This window comes from Ovis aries, chromosome 20 (assembly GCF_016772045.2).
Source record: "Ovis aries strain OAR_USU_Benz2616 breed Rambouillet chromosome 20, ARS-UI_Ramb_v3.0, whole genome shotgun sequence".
Classification (NCBI taxonomy): domain Eukaryota; kingdom Metazoa; phylum Chordata; class Mammalia; order Artiodactyla; family Bovidae; genus Ovis; species Ovis aries.
Window position 1 is genome coordinate 26,487,094 of NC_056073.1, and position 18,532 is coordinate 26,505,625.

The 18,532-nt window shown below is 52.0% G+C and overlaps 2 protein-coding genes across 6 annotated transcripts; both read right to left on the reverse strand.

The window, feature by feature from the left end:
- Nucleotides 1–2: 2 nt before the first annotated feature.
- CFB (complement factor B) lies at nucleotides 3–6,451 on the reverse strand. Of its 2 annotated transcripts, XM_060403244.1 has the most exons (20): nucleotides 6,378–6,451; nucleotides 6,112–6,150; nucleotides 5,869–5,988; nucleotides 5,540–5,773; nucleotides 4,920–5,105; nucleotides 4,602–4,775; nucleotides 4,279–4,380; nucleotides 4,039–4,175; nucleotides 3,642–3,780; nucleotides 3,157–3,288; nucleotides 2,767–2,868; nucleotides 2,539–2,676; nucleotides 1,979–2,076; nucleotides 1,723–1,840; nucleotides 1,357–1,510; nucleotides 1,176–1,252; nucleotides 872–972; nucleotides 640–772; nucleotides 515–564; nucleotides 3–203 (listed from the first exon to the last, which is right to left on the reverse strand). In XM_060403244.1, exons 1-20 carry the CDS (start codon nucleotides 6,403–6,405, stop codon nucleotides 57–59), a joined length of 2,409 nt encoding a protein of 802 aa, XP_060259227.1. In that variant the 5' UTR covers nucleotides 6,406–6,451; the 3' UTR covers nucleotides 3–56. The 2 variants fall into 2 exon arrangements, with proteins under 2 accessions (XP_060259227.1, XP_004018978.2); XM_004018929.6 differs by lacking the exon at nucleotides 6,112–6,150.
- A 9-nt stretch (nucleotides 6,452–6,460) lies between these two features.
- On the reverse strand, nucleotides 6,461–18,066 carry C2 (complement C2). 4 transcript variants are annotated; one of them, XM_004018930.6, is made up of 18 exons: nucleotides 18,011–18,066; nucleotides 17,641–17,850; nucleotides 16,903–17,088; nucleotides 15,001–15,174; nucleotides 14,822–14,920; nucleotides 14,481–14,614; nucleotides 13,268–13,406; nucleotides 12,526–12,666; nucleotides 11,645–11,734; nucleotides 8,694–8,834; nucleotides 8,476–8,570; nucleotides 8,273–8,384; nucleotides 7,990–8,155; nucleotides 7,802–7,878; nucleotides 7,577–7,668; nucleotides 7,275–7,401; nucleotides 7,067–7,116; nucleotides 6,461–6,929 (listed from the first exon to the last, which is right to left on the reverse strand). In XM_004018930.6, the coding sequence occupies exons 1-18, from the start codon at nucleotides 18,054–18,056 to the stop codon at nucleotides 6,759–6,761; spliced, it is 2,250 nt and encodes a 749-aa protein (XP_004018979.2). In that variant the 5' UTR covers nucleotides 18,057–18,066; the 3' UTR covers nucleotides 6,461–6,758. The 4 variants fall into 4 exon arrangements, with proteins under 4 accessions (XP_004018979.2, XP_011956312.2, XP_011956311.2 ...); XM_012100922.5 differs by having other exon boundaries at nucleotides 7,784–7,878; XM_012100921.5 differs by having other exon boundaries at nucleotides 7,802–8,155.
- Nucleotides 18,067–18,532: the final 466 nt, after the last annotated feature.

Consider the following 18,532-nt stretch of genomic DNA (forward strand, 5'->3'; position numbering starts at 1 on the left):
GGTGTTGTCGCAGATGTTTTAATTTGGTCTCATGCCCCTTTCCAGCAGGAAACCCCTTATAGAAAACCCAGATCCTCATTTTTGAGTTTTTCCTTGAGCCAGGGCAGCACGTGGTAGAGGTTGATGTGAAAGTCTCGAGCATAACCAGGTACTTGCTGTGGCCGCTTGCAAACGTCCACGACGCCCCAGCTGATCACGCCAACCTGGAAAGAGCGAGGGGTTGCCAGGAATCATTTGGTAGAACTCCTTAATCCCAGGAAGCACAACTACCACCAGTTGCACCTGAACTGACCTGACCTGGGAGGACTAGACTAGGGCCCCAGTTCAGTTCTGTCCCCTGGCACACAGACCAGACACATGGCCCTAAATTGGCCAGTTCAAGGAAGAATCTGAAGGTGAGGCAGGCTCTGCCCCACACCCCACCTCTTTTCAGCCACATGCAGTGAGCTTTCTTGTTTTGGGGCCCATGCTGACCACTCAGCATCTCTCCAGAGAGAGGAAAGAGAAGACTCACTTGAATGAAGCGGCTCCTCTTGTGAATAATCAGGGGGCCACCAGAATCACCTGCAGGGGAGGAGATGCTGTAGGCAAAGACTTAGGCCTCAGAACTCACATCACAACCAAAGAGCCTTCTCTCACCTTTGCAAGTGTTGGGGTCAGCGTAGGGAGCCACACCTCCAGTGCAGAGGAACCTGGGGGTGACTACCTCAGAGACGTCCTTGACTTTGTCATAACCTGGGGCATGCAGAGCGTCTCTCTCACAGCTGGCTTTCTGTAGGTGAGATGGGGAAGTGTGGAGAGAGGCATGAGGAACAAAGCTTGCTTAGGAAGAACTGGGGCCTAAAGGACCTCAGGATCCCACCTTCCTCACCTTGTCCCCATTTTTGATGTAGACTGCCTTCCGAGTCAGGGTCTTCTTAGACTCAGACACAAACAGAGCTTCGATGTCCTTGGCAGGGAGTAGCTCTTGCACTTTACAGATGGATAGCCGGTCATTGCAGCACTCTCCCCTCCCCTCCCCTCCCCGCCTCATGCTTGTCATCAAGTGGCCCTCCACTCCTTCCTGTGAGCTGGCGGCTGGGCAGGGCATCACCTGTTCTCCCTCTACGCCCCCTCGTCCCTTCCTTGTCTCAGAACTTCACCCTTACAAGCCGCTCTCCCTGAACGTGTCTTACTCTGTTGCTGGCACGTAGTTGATCTTGGAAGCCTCAAGGCTTGAATCGATCCCTCAGTGCAGGGGAGACAAATGGGCCTGTTGAGGAGAGATGGGGAAATTCAAGGATCGTGAACCCTGGGCCTGCTCCCGTCTCAGTTCTGCCTCTCCCAGCCTTTTCTCTCGGAATCCAGATGGCTCACCTGATGGTGGTCTCATACTTGAGCTTCTTTGTGAGCTTGATGAGGGCCACGTCATAGTCATAAAACTCAGGAATGCCTTTTGCTTTTTTTGCATTGAGGTTGTAGTTTGGATGAAATAGGACTTCTTCTACCTCCCACTCCTGCCTCTTTCCTCCTGAAGTAGGAGAGGGAGTCCCTCTAGATGACCGATGTCTGTGTAGGCAGCCTCCTTCCTGCATGTCATCCCTAACCCAAATCTTCCCCATCCTTAACTGGTCCAGCATGCAAGGGAAGGGCTGCGATGAGGACAGTTGGGAAGTGGGCCCTGGAGGCAGTGTTGCCCAGAGGGCACTGCAGAAACTCAGAATGGATGGATTGCATCCTTACCCACGCTGACCTTGATTGAGTGTTTCTCATCATCCACAGTGAAACAGTGTGCAGCCGTCAGCACGAAGTACTCAGACACGATAGCACCCATACAGCTCTCATGCCCCTTCGAAGGGCGCTGGGAGCAGCAGCAGAGGGAAAGCTCAGCTTTCACAAATATCACAGTCTGATCAAGAGTGCCTTGCCCTTCCTCTGACCTTTATTTCACCCTGACTTCCCCTCCCCTAAGTTCCCACCACCAGGACACTGCACTTACAATGACTGAGATCTTGGCGTGCCATGGTTGCTTGTGGTAGGGAGTACCATCCTTGTGCTCCCAAACCATGCCACAGAGACCCAGTGTCCGGCTTTCATCTGGCAAGAAAGGAGATTGTGCTAAAAGCTGGGGCAGTTCATTCCCAAATGGCAGCTGTCTTGGGGAAGGACGCCAGTGTGTCTGTGGGGAGCAGATGCCCAACAGAGGGAAGGGAAGGCAAGGAACCACTGGAATCATGAGACTAAACTCAGAGACCTGGGCATTTTCAGGCCCAACTCCTGCTAACTTGCCATTTCTTGACCACTGTTGGCCCCAGCTTCCATATCTGTAAAAGGAGGGACTTGAGAAAGGTGTCTGCATCATTTCAGAACTTGTGATTCTGAGATCAGGGAGTGGAAAGTACCAAGAAGCAAGAATAGTGACCTGGAGGTAGAGGAGGAGAGAAAGGGCTTCCAGACTTTCCAGGGCTTTAGAAGGAGTGGAAGAATGAGTGACCTTGAGGGGTCTGGGGAGAGCTGAGTTTCCTGACCATCTCCTTATAGCTTTCCATAGCTTCTTACCAAGCATTTGGACGAAAACATCCTCCAGGTTTTCCATGCCCTGGAGTTTGAACACGTGTTGCTCTTTATCCTTCTTGGAGGCCAAAGCATTGATGTTCTCTTGGTTCACTAGAGGTCCAACCCCGAACACATAGATGTCTGAGAGAGAAAAAACAGTGAGTATCTTGGCCCTGGCACAGGCAAGAAGCTAATAAACTGGGGTGCTGGGTCCTAGGCAGTAAAACTCACCCAGATAATCCTCCCTGGGGTTTTTGCGATTTCTACCAATGTCTAGCAAGTACCGAATATCATGAATGACAGTGACTGGATCCCCACCCATGTTGTGCAAACCTGCAGGAGAGACGGACCGTGAGGGTGGGAAGACGTGAGGGTGGGAAGACGTGAAGGGAGAGGGTCCAGGAAGACAAAGAGGCTGGAAGGAATGACGTACAGGGCTGAGTGAGCAGGTTGGGGAGGAGACCATGAGTGAGAGATCATGGAGTGGAGGGGCCCTCCTTGTAAAGGCACTGGAAGAGCAGCACGCCATCCCCCAGCCACAAGTCTGTGCTATGTGTGGGCTCGGGGCCACGAGCTGATTTGAGAGGGTGGGGAGTCAGGCAGGAGAAAAGCCCCTCTTACCATCAGTCATGATGATAATGACGTGGCGCGTGCGGTTCCAGGTCTCTTTGAGGTTGTTTATATCTCTGCTCATCATGTTGTACACTTCCAGGAGAGCCCTCTTGGTGTTGGTCCCTGCTTTCAGCTTGTGATCTGTGAACAGGGAAGATGTCATCACCTGGTCTCCCAAGCCATCCTTGACCCCAGAGGTCTGGCAGCAACTGGCATCCCACATCTGTCAACTTGAGTTGTTACCCCACTGTCTTCCCTTTGACAACAAAGTACCCCTCTCAGTTCCAAAGGATTCCCACCAAACCACATTTTCCAATGACCCTGCTGTCCAACCATGGATTAAAACGTAGTCCTCCCTGCCTTCCCACATGGTCTCACTACACCCTCCCCACAACACTTCTGAAACTTCAGACCAAAGTGAACCTCCCACCCTTCCCTGACTTCTGACCTCTCTGACCCTAAAGTGAACCTCCCACCCTTCCCTGACTTCTGACCTGCGTAGTTGATTCGGTTGAGCTGCTCTGTGACCCAGTCTGCTTCGCTGCTCTTTGGATCGAACACTTTGATCAAAACTTTGGGTTCTGTGGCATATGTCACTAGCCCATATTTTGGCTTCACCCCGTAGCTTGCCACCTGTGGGCAAGGGAAGCAATAGGTCACAGCATCAAAAGTAGAATATACGATTGGGAGAATTCAGCAGCTTGGCTGAGACAGATAGGAAAGTCCTTAGTAAGAGACTCAAGGACTGACTCATCACCCTGGGGTCATGGAGGAGTCCAAGTTAAAGGTCAAGTAAAAGGAAAGGAGGACACAATGGGACCTGGAGATTTTCTGGGACCCTGTGGCTCAGAGGGGCTGGGAGTTCCCACCTTCAAGGGGAGGGGGCCCCACCTTCTCAATGAAATCTCTGAGACAATTCTTGGCCCCTGTGAAGTTGTGGGCCCCCACGCTGTCTGATCCATCCAATACCAGGTAGATGTTCATGGAGCCTGAGGGGTCCAGGACAATCTTTCTCTTCTGTTGTTCCCCTGGATGCCATCAGAGAGGCTCAGGCTCCAGAACAAATAGGTCTCCTGCCCCTTCTCCACCCCACGCCCAACTCCCTGCCCCGCCTCCCCTCTGCCTTCAAACCTGGGCTGTGTCCATCCTCGGCATCAACTCCTTCTATGGTCTCTGTCAGGGAAGACAGGAAGGCTTCGGCCACCTCTGCAGGAGTGTCGTACATAAAGGAGTCTGGGAGAGGTCAGAGAGCAGGTCAAATGTCTGGGAGGGTCAGGGACACTGACAGGAGGTGGTGGGCTTCTGGGGCGGGAAGGGCTCAGAAGCTCTTCGGGGAGATTAAGAAGGGAGGAAGGAGCTGGATGGTGGCAGCGGGAGATGGCAGTATGCTCCTGGGGGGATGTGCGGATGGGAGAGCAGGGTCTGACTTGAGGGTACAGATAAGTAAGGGTCACCTTGGCAGGAAGGCTCTGTTCCACTCCAAGAGCCACCTTCCTGGCATGTTCGCTGCTGGGAACCACGTAGAGTGAGCCCCCGGTTGCAGTAGTAGGTGACACGATCTTCAAGGCGGTACTGGCTGCCCACCTTCCTCGTGCCAAGGGGGATGCCCGGGTTGGGGCAGTACCCCGCTGCAGAAGTGTAAGACACACTGGTGAGGGCCAAAGCCTGGGGCGCAAAAGGCAAGGCAGAGCACCAGGAGCTGTGGCCCTGGTTCCTCAGGCTGCAGGTGGTCAGGGAGAAGGAGCTGTTGTGGACGGGGGGACGGTTCTCACCTCCATCATCACAGATGGCCGTTTCCCCATCCCACCGACCATTCCCTAGGCAGGTGCGATTGGCAGAGCCCCGAAAAGTGTAGCCATCATAGCAGCGGAAAGAGATCTCATCGCTCAAATTGTAGTAGGCAGCGCGGGGCCAGTACTCCCCATTCTCAAAATCCTGTGGTCTGGGACAGCGAATTGCTTTGGGGGCAAGGAGGTGGAAACCAAGTAGAAGTTACTGGAAGGGAAGGGCTGCCCCTTTAGGATAACCCTTCTGGTCTCAGGGACCCTGTCACTGAGAAATATAACTTCTGGGCCCCACAGGATAGCTACTACCCTCGACCCCTGGAGGAGCCTCCACCCATAAGGAGTACTGCTGCTCCCTCCTCCCCATTTCTAAGTGTTCTTTGAACTGCCAGGGCTGCCTGACACAGGGTAAATGCTTAGTAAAGTCTAGCTCCCCTTCCTTCTCTCTCCATCCCACCTCCAACCCTCGCTCAGCTCTGACCCGTGCTCAGCCCAACTTTTCAGCCTGCCTGGTCTCCACTCAAGCCTAGACTTATTCAAGTCTGGACCTTGGCTGCCACCTGCTCCGTCCCACAGCCGGCCCATGCCCATCCTCACTGCCCTCCAACCTTTGCATTCAGCCCTCTTGACAATCTTTCTGTCTTGAGTCTGCAGGGTGCTCCAGGACCCTGTGGATCTGCAGGTGCGAATCTGCACAGGATATGGGTAGAAGCCAGAAGGACACAAGTACTCCAGCACCTGGCCCGCCTTGAGAAGCCGGAAGGAGCCACCTTTGATCTCTACTCCCTCCAGAGAGCAGGGGCTTTGAGGCCCAGCCTCAGGCAGTGGTGTCATGCCCACACCTAAAGAGAAAAGTTGGTGAGGCCCAGCCTCACAAGGCCGAGGACAGATTGTGGGGGAAGCAGGAGTGGAGGGAGAGGGCTGTGATCTCACTTACCTCCACACAAGAGGCCCAGGATCAAGGGTACCAGGCAGAGTCGGGGGTTGTGACCAATCCTCATGGTGACCGGGGGCTCGGGGCAGGAGGGCCTCTCCTCGCTTCTGCAAGTCTGCTTGGCTTGATGGCCAAGCTGAAACTTTAGACCTGAGCCTGGTCACACTCCCTTCCCCTGCCCCCCACAACCTCCAGCCTTTTATATAATCCTGTTCTGGCACCTGCTGTTCACCCCACCCTCCTTACCCACATCACTTTCCGGAATGTCCGTCGGGGAGGGCCCCACTGAGCTGCCAATCAAGGAAACAGAAACTGCAAAAACTCCACCTTTGGCTTCCCAAGGTCCAGGACTCTGCCAGTCAACACCTCCTCTCTGCCCCTGGTCCTGCTCAACAAGCCCAGACCTCCCCTTGGGGACTAGATATAAAGCCCCCACTGCGCACCCCCCAACCCCCTGCTGACTCTGTTTTGGAGCAGAGTTCAGCCACTGTTTGTCCAGCAAGGTCTCTGACCTGCCTTCTTGGCGGTTCCTGGAATCATTCTGGCCTTTCTCTCCCCTCCCAGGCCAACCCCTAGGCAGAGGCACAGACAGATGTGGGGATCATTGGCTTTTTATTAGTTTCATAACTGGGTAGTTTCCTGTGTAAGGAAAGGAGAAAAAAAAAAAAAGGAAAGGAGAGTGAGCCAAGTACAGCAGAGGGCGGGCTCAGCGCTGGCAGGAGTGCCGGGGATTCCCTAGCGTGGATGTGCCTCTGCCCCAGGACCCTGGAGAAGGGGATGTGTTCAGAGCAAGGACTGCGGATGGGTCATGGAGGCTGAGGGTGGTGTTCAGAGCTAGGAGACTGGAGAGACAGCAGGTCCTGGCAGGTCAGCAGAGGGCTCGGTGGCCAAGATTAGAGGGGCACAAAGTTCAGGATGCCTTCCAGATGCTGCCTGAGCCAGGGCTGCAGGCGGAAGAGGTTGATGTGGAAATCTCGCGGGACCTTGCCATGGGGCGCAGGTTTGCGGGAGTTCTTACTGGAGCTGCCACAGGGGTTGTAGAGACCCCAGCTCACCAGGCCCACCTGGAAGAGGGAAAGGTTGGAGTGGGGGGCTTCCCCTGTCCCACCCCCGACCTCCTTAGGTCCTTCAAAGGCCTGCCTCATCCCCCAACAAGGCCAAGATCCCATGACTCCAGTCCTGTGAACTTCTCCCTTCTCACCTGAAAAAACCTGAGTCTCCGCTCAAGGAAAACTGCTCCCCCGGATTCTCCTACCAGAAAGGAGGGACAGAGACTGTCATTCTGCCAACCATCACCGCTGCATCGGGGCGTGCATGCTGGCCATGAGGGACACCGGTGGCCTTCCCCTGGGGAATCCGGACTCCAGGGTGGGGGTCGGGGATGGGAAGTGGGTGGAGGAGGGGCTCACCCTTGCAGGGACTGTCGTCCCCCTGGGTCCCACTGCATAGGAACTGGTCTGTCACCACCTCTCTGACATCTGTCAGGTTGGGGAACGTGGTTTTGTCTTTGGAGACGACCTTGACACAGTTTGTCCACTGCAGGAGGGGCGGAAGAGGACAGAAGGATGGAGTGAGTGAGCCCAGGGCACAGCTTGCTAGGCCCAGGAGGAGGGATGACTTGGGGTCAGAGAGAGAAAGCAGCCAGAGCTAGAGGATGCAGAGAGAAATCCCATTCCCACCCTCAACAGCATCTAGAACCTGAGACCCTCACCTCTGACCCTGTCTTGAGGTTAATATTCAGCTTATCCCCGTTCAAAGCCACAAAATGAGCAGGAATGCTCACTTGGTTCAGAAGCTCCTTCTCTGCAGTCAAGGACAAGGATGTCAGTGCTGGTCCCTTTACCCAGCATCCTGACTTGGGGACTGCAGCACAGCCCATGATATCACCCCCAAGCCCTGGTGCAAGTCCCTCTCGCACCCTGAGTCCAGCGCTCACCGTGGTCCCGGCAGGTACTGCCTGGGAGTCTCCGCAGAGCCAGGTTGGCCCCCACTGTGCAGGGGAGACAGATAGGCCTGAGGAGAAGGACCAGGGTCACAGAGGCCCATCCTTGGTGGCCCCTCCTCCAGGGCTCCCCAGGACACCCTCCCCTATAGAGGGTGCCCTCCCATCCCAGATTCCAGCACCTGGCATGGGTGGACATCTTCACTTTCTGGGTCAGCTTTAGCAGAGCAATGTCATCGCCATAGAACTCCGGGATTCCCTGATTCTTCTTGGAAAAGACATTGAAGCCTGGGGAGATCTCTGCCTTCTCAATTTGGAATTCTTTGCTCCCCTGAAAGTTGGGATCCCCTGGAAACAAAGTAGCAGATTAGGCTGGACCAGGGCTCCTGAAGGGGCCAGAGGCTGGGAACAAGGGGTGGGAGCTCTGCCCAGGGGATCGGGAATCTGGTGCGGGCCCTTCCTTACCCACACTGACCCTCCACAGTGTTCTGTCCTCGGCATTGCTTAAGCAGTGAGCGGCTGTCAGGACCCACTGGTCGGAGATGAGGGCCCCCCGGCAGGTCTCCTGGCTCTTGGGCTGCAGGGGGACAGGGAATCTCAGGGACTGCTATGTCTCTGGCTTGTGGCCACACCTCTGGGATCCAAGCCCCATCCCTCCTTCTGGGTACCTTAATAGTGACGTGCCAGGGTGTCCTCTCCTGGGCAGAGGCATTGGCAGACATGTTCCCTACCCCACAGATGGGGTCTGTGAGCTGGGAGATGTCTGTGGGTGTGAGGAGCAGATGGTGAAGGAGGCCGGTGAGGGGCACTGTGAGCAGGTGCCATCCCGGGACCCTCAGCCGGCTCCACACTGGCCACCCCTCCAGAGAGGGTGAAGTGCACTCACCCAGCATGTGCTCGAAGACCTGGCTCAGCGCCTGCACATCCTTCAGAATGAAGGCATGCCTCTCGCCGTCCTTCTTGGACCCCAGGTTATTCAGTTCTTTCCAGTCCACTTGTAGGCTGCCCACACCGATGGCATAGATGTCTGAGGGGGAGGGAATTAGCAGAATCTCACAGTGAGTGGCTATCCCGCAGCACAGGAGGCTGCGGTTGGGAACTCGCTGTGTCCCACGAAGCCCTGCATGAGCGGGATGCCCTCCGCTCCCCTCCACTACCTATCTGACCTAATTTCCTACCACTCCTCCCCTTCAGTCTCTTCCAGTCACACACCCTCCTTGAAGTTCCTGAAATACACTCCCACCTCAGGGCCTTTGCACGAGCTTTGTCCCTGCCTGGTTCACGCCTACCCCAGGCTTTCCACATGCCTCACTCTCTTACATTTCTAAGCTTTGATTCAAATGTCACCATCATTGCAGGAGGCCTGCTGGGGCCTCCTTTTGTAAAACTACAATGGCCCAGACATCTCGATTTCTTTTCTGCTTAATTTTATATCTCAGTGCATGTCACCGTCTACTGTGCCATATGGCTTCCTTATTTATTTTCTGTAATGCCTGGAATGGGTAGCATTGTGTCTTCTCGAAAGGTATTTTCAGGTCCTAACCCCCAGGACCTGTGAATATGCTCATATATATTTGGAAATAGTGTCCTTGCAATACAATCAGTTAAAGTGAGGTCTCGCTGGATGGGGGAAAGGAGGGAAAGACGAATCTGACGCCTTTACAAGAATGTGGAAATCCAAACGCCAACACAGAGAACCATGTGACATCACAGAGATACCGTCAGGGAAGACAGTGATGTGAAGAGAGGCAGAGATTGGGTAATCCTGGCTTCCCTGGTGGCTCAGAGGTTAAAGCGTCTGTCTGCAATGCAGGAGACCTGGATTCGATCCCTGGGTCGGGAAGATCCCCTGGAGAAGGAAATGGCAACCCACTCCAGTATTCTTGCCTGGAGAATCCCATGGGCAGAGGAGTCTGGTGGGCTACAGTTCACGGGGTCACAAAGAGTCGGACACGACTGAGCAAGCGACTTAACCCCAAGCTAAGGAATGCCTGGGGCCACCTGAAGTTGGACAAGGTAAGGAAGGATTCTCGGAGGTTCCGGCAGGGGCATGGCCCTGTTGATACTTTGATTTTGGACTTCCTACTTCCTGAGCATGAGAGAATACATCTCTGTTGTTTCAAGCCACCCAAATTTGTACCATTTGTTGCCACAGCCCTAAAAACTAACATATCGCCCTCTTCCAGAACGACAGCCCCAAGAAACAGGCATTTTCCTCTGTTTGTTTACAGCTGTATTCTTAGAGTGGTGCTTGGCCCAAAAGAGGCTCTTGGTGAGGAATTTTAAATGAATAACTGAATGAAAAAGAACTCATGATGTAGCATCGAGGCACAGCTTCAGATCTGGTCATCCCCTACAAAATGGCTCTGGGAGAAGGGCTTGAAGCCACCTCTTCCCACTGGAGGACCTGGATCCACACGACCATCCACACCAACCTCTGAGCCAGTGTGGGTGCTAGTCAGAACTGCCCCAGGGTGGCCACCAAGTCTAGCCTTCTCCCACCCTTTATACCCCTCATAGTCCTTTTATGCAGTTACAGTGGGAGCTGGACGATTATCACATCCCATGTGTTTTCGCTGAAGAATTGATGCTTTTGAACTGTGGTGTTGGAGAAGACTCTTGAGAGTCCCTTGGACTGCAAGGAGATCAAACCAGTCAATCCTAAAGGAAATCAGTCCTAAATATTCATTGGAAGGACTGAACCTGAAGCTCCAATACTTTGGCAGCTTGATTCAAAGAGTTGACTCTTTGGAAAAAGACCCTGATGCTGGGAAAGATCGAAGGTAGGAGGAGAAGGGGACAACAGAGGATGAAATAGTTGGATAGCATCACCAACTCAATGGACATGAGTTTGAGCAAGCTCCAGGAGATGGTGAAGGACGGAGAAGCCTGGCATGCTGCAGTCCACAGTGTCGCAAAGAGTCGGACACAACTGAGTGACTGAACAATAGCAATGTGTTTTCTGTTTCCCTGAGGTTCCTGCCTCTCTTTAAGAAGGTGTTTCCAAGCATTTAACTCTGGCCCAGTGATGCTAAGGAGTTAGGGAGTGAAGTTTGGATTTTGCCTTCCTTAGGCAAGGGTTCTCAAAACCAGCTGCTACCCCTTATCTGGAGCACTTCTCTTTGAAGTTCTTTTCTGGTCAAAGGTCAGAGCAATCTTTGTTTATCTGAATTAGAGGAACTGTTCTTTTAGAGACTGCAACTACCAAAGCCTTAGTTAACTGCACTAATGGAGAAAAGGCCAGAGACAGTCCCCACGAGGATTCCAGACCTTTTCTTCCTGGAGAGGTTTGTGGAACAAAAGCCGGTGAATGAAAACGACATTGACGGTGATGATAGTGGTGGTGGTGGTCACCACCCCTGCACACGCTGAGTTCCTCTGCACCAGATAATGTTTGAGCATTTGCCCTTACTGGCCTGTGGTAGGCCCTTGTCCTGTATCCTCCTTACAAGAAAAGAAACGACCCATGGTCACAGCCAATCAAAGATGAACCCAAGGTTGAAACCACAAAGGTTTGTAGTTTGACTACAAACTCTTCAGTGCGATCCTTGGCTGACTGCATACAGAACACAGCCTGGGGTCTCGATAGAAATACAGCCGAGGACTTCCCTGGCGGTCGAGTGGTTAAGACTCTGTGCTTCTACTGCAGGGGGTGTAGGTTTGATCCCTTGTCAAGATACTAAGATCCCTCATGCTGTGTACAGTGCAACCCCCCACCCCGCCCCCCAGAAAAATGAAATGCAGAGAAATACAGCCAAGATGCTGAAACTCCTGGCTGTGAGCTTCGGGTCCTCTGCAGAGAGCACAGATTGTGGCAGGGCAGGTACAGAGGCTCACCCAAAAAGTCTTTCCTCTTCTGGTTGATGTTCAAGACTTCTTTGATATTGTCAACAGCCACCTTGGGAGAGCCGCCCATGTTGGACTTTCCTGGATCAAGGAGGGAAAAGAATTGTTCATTAAGATGGGTGAAGCACAATCCCCTCAGCCCTGGAGAAGTAGAGAGGCATTCACCCTGGGAGCCTCAACACTTACACTCCCTGCTGGAGTTTCGAGATACATTCTTCACAGAAATTCTTTAGCACTGGGTCAGGGGCATCTTAATACTTTATCTCATTTGATTCTCATGCAGCCCCTGTAAGTGTGGGTCTCCTCATGTTATAGATACGAAATCTGATTTCTAGAGGAGCTGTGTGATTGGGGAAAAATCAAGATAAATGGCAGAGCCCTGATCCACTACCCAATATGCCTTTCATCCATGGACCTCAACATCACTGCTGCACACCTCCCACCCAACTCCCTCTAGGTGACCTCCCAGGTGGCAACAACGAACACATGATAATAAAGTACTTTTACACAAGGTACTTATTGCTCTTCATAAAAATTGTGTAAGGGGACTTCCCTGGAGGACCAACGGCTAAGACTCTGTACTTTCACTGCCAGGGGTTCAGGTTTGATCCCTGGTCAGAGAACTAAAATCCACATGCCATGCGGTGCAGCCAAAAAATAAACGAACAAACTATATACAGAAAAGAGGGCAGCTTCCATTATCAATAGTTGTCGTGGTTGTCATTACCATCATCATCAACATTGTTTCTACTTTAGAAATAAGAAACCAAGGCCTGACATGGCAGAGGGAGAACCAGAAGGCAGGTCTTCTGACCCCAAATTGCTGCTCCTTCCACAGTGCCAGGCTCACTCACAGAGACAACAATACCTACCATCTGTCAGAAGGATGATGGCATGTCGGATTTCCTGCCAGGCCACTGGGTTCATACGGAGCCGATTCATTTGGTTATTCATCATTATATAGACAGCATGGAGGGCCTCGTAGATGTTGGTCCCAGTTCCATTTTCATGGTCTGGAATATGTGAAGATGAAAAGTTCTCTTAGAAACTTTCCACCTACCACCTGGGAGAAGGGAATCACTTTATTTTCCCCAAACACTGGAAATGCAATTATCAGTTGATTTGATAAAGACAGACCTTTGATATTCAGTTAGAGATTTGGCATCATTTCCCGTTCAAATATTTCAAACCTTTCTCTTTAGAAATGCTCATTGCATAACAGCATTAAAGGTCATTCTAAAATCCCATAATTTGAAGATGAGGTTTCCAAAGAAAGGGGATTGTTTAACCAACTGCTACCTACCACCCAGGTAGTTTCATAATGACATGAGGAGACTATGAAAACCAGACATGTGGTTCAGGGAGGAGCTGAAGACCTGCACAGTGCTTTTGGACATGTAGCATGTGTGAACAAGCCACGTATTGATAGGAGCTGCAACTCCCCAACCATGAGCCTGACTTGGAAGCCACCCCAATCTACGGAACCTTAGGCCCAGAACCATGGTATCTGAATGCCACCAAGAGGTCTCTCTCTCGAACTTGTCCAGAACCTACAGGCACAGAGAGCTCATCCTCTGCTCCCACTCCCATCACCTTCATTTGATGGCATCATACCTTTATAGTTGATATTTCTCAGACTGTTCTCCACTTCAGTCACATCCCGGGATCTGTCATCCAAGACAGACATGATGATTTTGGGCTTTGATGCAAAAGTGATGATGGCGACACTAACCTTGATCTCAAAGCTGAAGATCTGTGAAGGGCAAGTGAGAGGGTGAAAGGCCCCCAGACCAAACAGAAGATGGTAAGAGAGCCAGCAATGGGCCCTGGAGGAGACAGAGAGCCTAGACAGAGATCGACAGAGTGAAGGCCCATGGAGAATCCCTTCCTGGGAGGTGGCTGCTTAAGGAAGCCAGGAAGCTGACAGTTGTTGGTCCTCTCCTCTGTTTGACAGGTTCACTCTGCATTTAATCCTCATATCAACGATGTGAGGGGTCCTGATGGTCCCTATTATGTAGACGAGGATGCTGAGACTTGTTACCTTGCCCCCATCACACCACTGGTGAAGGATGGAGGAAGCATTCAAACCTATCGGCACTTGCCTGTAGCATTTTATTGCCTCAAGGCTTAGCGGCTCACATAACTTTACATCTGAAGAGAGAAACCAGGGAGCACAAAAGCTGCCTTCTTTCCAAGGGAGCAGGGAGGGAAAACACTTATCTACAAAAACTATTGTGAAAAGCACAATTCCCAAGCAAATCCTGGCAAGAAACGTAAAGCAGGGGTTTCCAAACTCTTCTGTTCATGCATTCCGTCAGCAGAAACATTCTGAGCACAAACCTCAATATAGGTATATGTATTTATAAAGTATACTCATGAAGTGTATCACTGTTCAGATATATTGTGCGCATTTTAAAATGTATAGAAAAGATTGACACTTTAAAAGGAAACTATTAAGTTCTTCATTTCAGTTAAATTACAGTTATTCCACATGATTACTATTATTTTTCTGCCACACACACCCCCACAGACTGTTTTGGGTACCCCTTTGTGAAGACCACTGTTCTAGAATTCCTGAAAAGTGGGATCTCAGCCTCGTTCATTTTTGTGGTCTCCCAGGAGCCAGAATAGTGCTTGATATATAGTAGGTACCCCAACAGTGTTTGTGGAATGAAAAATAGTATCCTTTAAATTCATGATCCATGGTGTGTGTATAATCTGGGAAGACTTCTTGGAGGAAGCGGGCTGGGAATGGGATTCTGAGAAGGGAAGGAGACAGAGACAGTGCAGGAAGGCAGCCGATATCCGCCGGCTCCTATTTCCTGACCCTGTCCACCATGTGGGAGGCGCTGTCCTTGAAGATTTCGAAGTCATCTTTGGACACACTCTGAGAGGCGTCCAGGAGCAGGTAGAGGTTCAGGTGACCGGAACGCTGGATTTGTATTTTGCGACCCAAGTTATCTGGGAGAAATGTGAAAGGGGGATGATTCAGACCTCCACTGCCCACCTGCTCTCTAGCCAAGGTGATCAAACCCCTCTGCAAACCCCTCTGCCCCGCCTCCAGTCAGCTCAGCCCCAGTGAGCCCACAGGAAGCTCCTGCCCCGCCCCCAAGCTTGCCCCGCCCCTGCTCCCGCCCCGCCCCTGCCACGCCCACCTCAAGCACTCACTTTTCTTCTGCTGGATGGGATTGGTGGTTGCAAGTAAGTGGGAGAAGGAGGTGCCCAGGGCGGGGGCCACATCCTCAGGAAAGTCGTAGGAGTAGGGCTCTGTGGGGAGAGCAGATGGGGTCAGCTGGGCCCGGGGTTCGGGGCCCAGCAGTGTCCACAGGGTCAGAGCTGCTACTCACGGCGGCAGATGGCCTCCGTCCCACTCCAGACCCCGTCGTCCTGGCACTCGCGCTCCGCAGACCCTGTCAGCACCAGATTCGAGGAGCAGCGGTATCTGACCTTGTCCCCAAGGCCGAAGCGAGACCCAGTCCGCACTGCACCCACAGAAATGCCCGGGTTGGGGCAGTGACTGGCTGCGAAGAACAAAGGAAGACGGAGGTGAGCAGGGACTCCGGACCCGGCTGGCCCACCCTCTCCCAGGCTCTTCCTCCTCTGGAAACCCTCAGAGCCTCTGCGGGTCCCTTGGCCTCTCCCTTGGAGACATCATACCTGTGCTTCCCAGGGGTGCAGATGGAAAAACCTGAATTAGGGAAAAGGTTTAGAACTCTGTGGCCTCAGTGGCCACCTAAAACATCCCAATCCCAACCCAGGGTCTCTGCTAGTACCATACCAGAACCTCAGGGAAGATGGCAGCTAAAGCTACCCCTCCACAGAGAACATTTGCAAACAATGAGACATCACTACACATCCACCAGCACTGTTAAAACTAAAAAGATGGGCAATTCCAGGTGTCAGAGGACAACCACAGCTGCTGATCTCTCGAGAAACTATTTGCAGACTCTACTAAAAGACAACGGATGCCAACCTGTGACCCAGTAACTCCACTCCCAGATAACATACTCAAGAGAGATAAGTGTCTAGGGCACCAAAAGTCACATATAAGCGTGTTCATAGAGCTTTACTCACAATAACCAAAAACTAGAAATAGCCAAATGCTCACCAACGAGAGAATACATAGATAAACTGTATGTATGTATGTAATGGAACTACACAGCATAAAAAAATAACGAACTGCTGATACACAGGGAAACGTCGATAAATCTCCCAGGCAGAATGTCAAATAAAGGAAACCAGATGCGAAAGAGCACAGTCTGTCTGATTCCACTTGTATGAGGTGTAAGAATAAGCTAAACGAATCTATGGAGATACAAGTCAGGAGAGGGTTACCTTGTGGAAGGGGATAGGAAGGAGCCTCCTGAGATGATGGACACTTGGTTTTGGTGAATACTTAAAATTTGCACACTTTAGATAGATTCAATCTCAATTTTCAAATGAATTATATTTATGTTTGAATAAATGGCTGTTGTCAAAGAATCAAGGCTGTGACTAGAAAGCCAGCAGCTGGGCTCCAGGTGAGGATACAGTCCTACTGCCTCGTGACCTCTGAGTCCTCTGTATCATGTATTTAGAACTGTGATCTAGGAAGCTCCTAAAACCTACAGGCTAAAACCTGTGTAGCTCCAGGGAATCCCAGGACCCCGACTTCTGTCAAGCAGAGCACCCCCCTAAATCTCTCACAAGGGCAGTAATGACCAAGACAAAAGTATATGTGGTGCTCAGCAGATTCCAGGAGCTGTTCCACAGGCAATTCATTTGATCCACACGGCAACTGTCTGCAGTCAGTATTCTCACCGTCTCCATTTTACAGATGTGAAAACTGAGGCACAGAGAGGTTAAATAACCTCCCCAAAGGCTGTCAAAATCAAAGCTGGGCTTGGAACTCAGACTGGCTCCAGAGGCAAGGCAGCTGAGCATAGCACTTAATTGCCTTCATCACGTCCTCCCTGCAACAGCCCAGGGGGAGCAGGTACCAACCTGGCTTGGAGGCATTGGGAAAAGCTGGACAGAGCATTTGCAGCCTTGATGCTGGACCCAAACCTTAGCACTGACTTCCTTGAGCCAAGAGCCTAACAGGCTGGAGATATGTGACTATCGACCTCAATTGACCAAAATCTAGGATTATGATTTTGGCACTAGAGACACCTGGTCCCTGACCCCACATGTGCTCCCTGGGCACATATCTGGCTCCAGGTTTCCTGGGAGACCCCTGCCCCCATGCAGCCATGGGTCAGGACACTCACCACCATTGTCACACACGGCCGTCTCGCCATCCCACATGCCATTGGGGCGACACTGCCGAACAGCTGAGCCCCGCAGGGTGAAGCCATCCTCACACTCAAAGGTCAGATTGCCACCCACCGGGTGGGACCCCAGCCGTGGGATGTACACACCATTCTCAAAGGAAACGGGAGCTGGACAGCGAACAGCTGGAGGGAGAGAAGGGGATGATAATACAGGGATGGAGGGATGACACGTGGACTGGACACCAACATGGGTGATATCCAGCTTGGAGGTATGGCAAGAGCCAGCTGCTTGTCAAAATATTAGGTGGATACCTGTGAAATTGCTACTTTTGACAATTGGTTGAATATTAGCAATTTCACATAGTTCAGTCTAATAGATTTTAAAACGGTTACTTCTCTCAGCCCCGTGAGGACTATGACCACCCCAGTCCCTCCTTTGGTGTTCTCCGATGTCCCAGGAGTGGGTAACTAGAGGGGTGACACATGGCATCCATTCTGAACAGTCAGTACCGTGCGGCAGATTGTCAAAACCTCTAAACATCATCCTTGGCTTTAGTATCCCACAGTCTCCATCATAACCTGCCTTCAACGCCTTGCTGTGGGCAGTAGACATTTCCTTGCTATTTTGAAAAGCCCTGTGGAAAAGGAGCTTTGCCACCCCTTGAGTCACATTAAGCCCCATGCTGAGTAAACTAAATAGGAGTCCTCAGGGTGGCCACTGGAAGGGAGCCTCACGTTTGCAGATTGCCTTTGTCAACCGAGTAGATCTCGGGATTTGCCACTGTCCGTTGCTCTTGCACAGCCTTGTCGCCACCGGGTACGGGTAACTGCCCAGGGGGCAGGAGTAGGTGAGGATACTCCCAGGGCTCCAGCCGTTGCTGAGGGTGAAACTGCCACCAGAGATATTCACGTTCTTGGGGCAGGAAAGCGCGGCTGTAGCCAAACCTGCGGACATGGGGGCACGACTCAGAAATGCAGCAGAGAAGGAAGGCACGGATGAGAAAAGGAAAGCAGAAGAGGCTGTCCGTTTCACACGTGGAAACTCAGTCTGGTGGCACCAGCCCGGCCCCGCAGGACCCCAGCATCCCCTCTTCCCTGCTCCTACCTGGGTACAGGGGCAGCAGGCAAAGGACGGCCATCAGTGGGTCCATGGTGTCTACCTCAGGGGCAGGGACAGGCAGAGAACCTGGAGAGGGAAAAGGTCATCTGACTTCCCGAAAACTGGAGCTGGCTCAGCAGCTGCTTCATCTGCTGCCAGAGAAAGAAAACTAGGGAGTGGCAAGGGGGAATGTTCCCTTGTTGGGGGCGGGGGTGGGGGAAGCATAATCAGGGACTAGGGGCTGAGCTGAGGGGGTGAAAGCTCTGCCCTGTCTCACTAGTCTCCACACTTCCCTAGAGTCAGTCGATCTGCACCACAGGCTATGCCCACTGCTCCCCCACCGCCGCTGCCTCTCAGACACACGTGCCCACACACTCTTACATGAGTAGTCTAAAGCACACAAACCAACTGAGTTTGCAAAACATTTTATTTAGTAAAGTTTCGGTTTTCTTTTGGGTTTTCCCAAGTGGATGTTACAAATACTTCCTCAGAGCCTAAGTTAGTATTGTCTTCTTCAACATAAGCCCC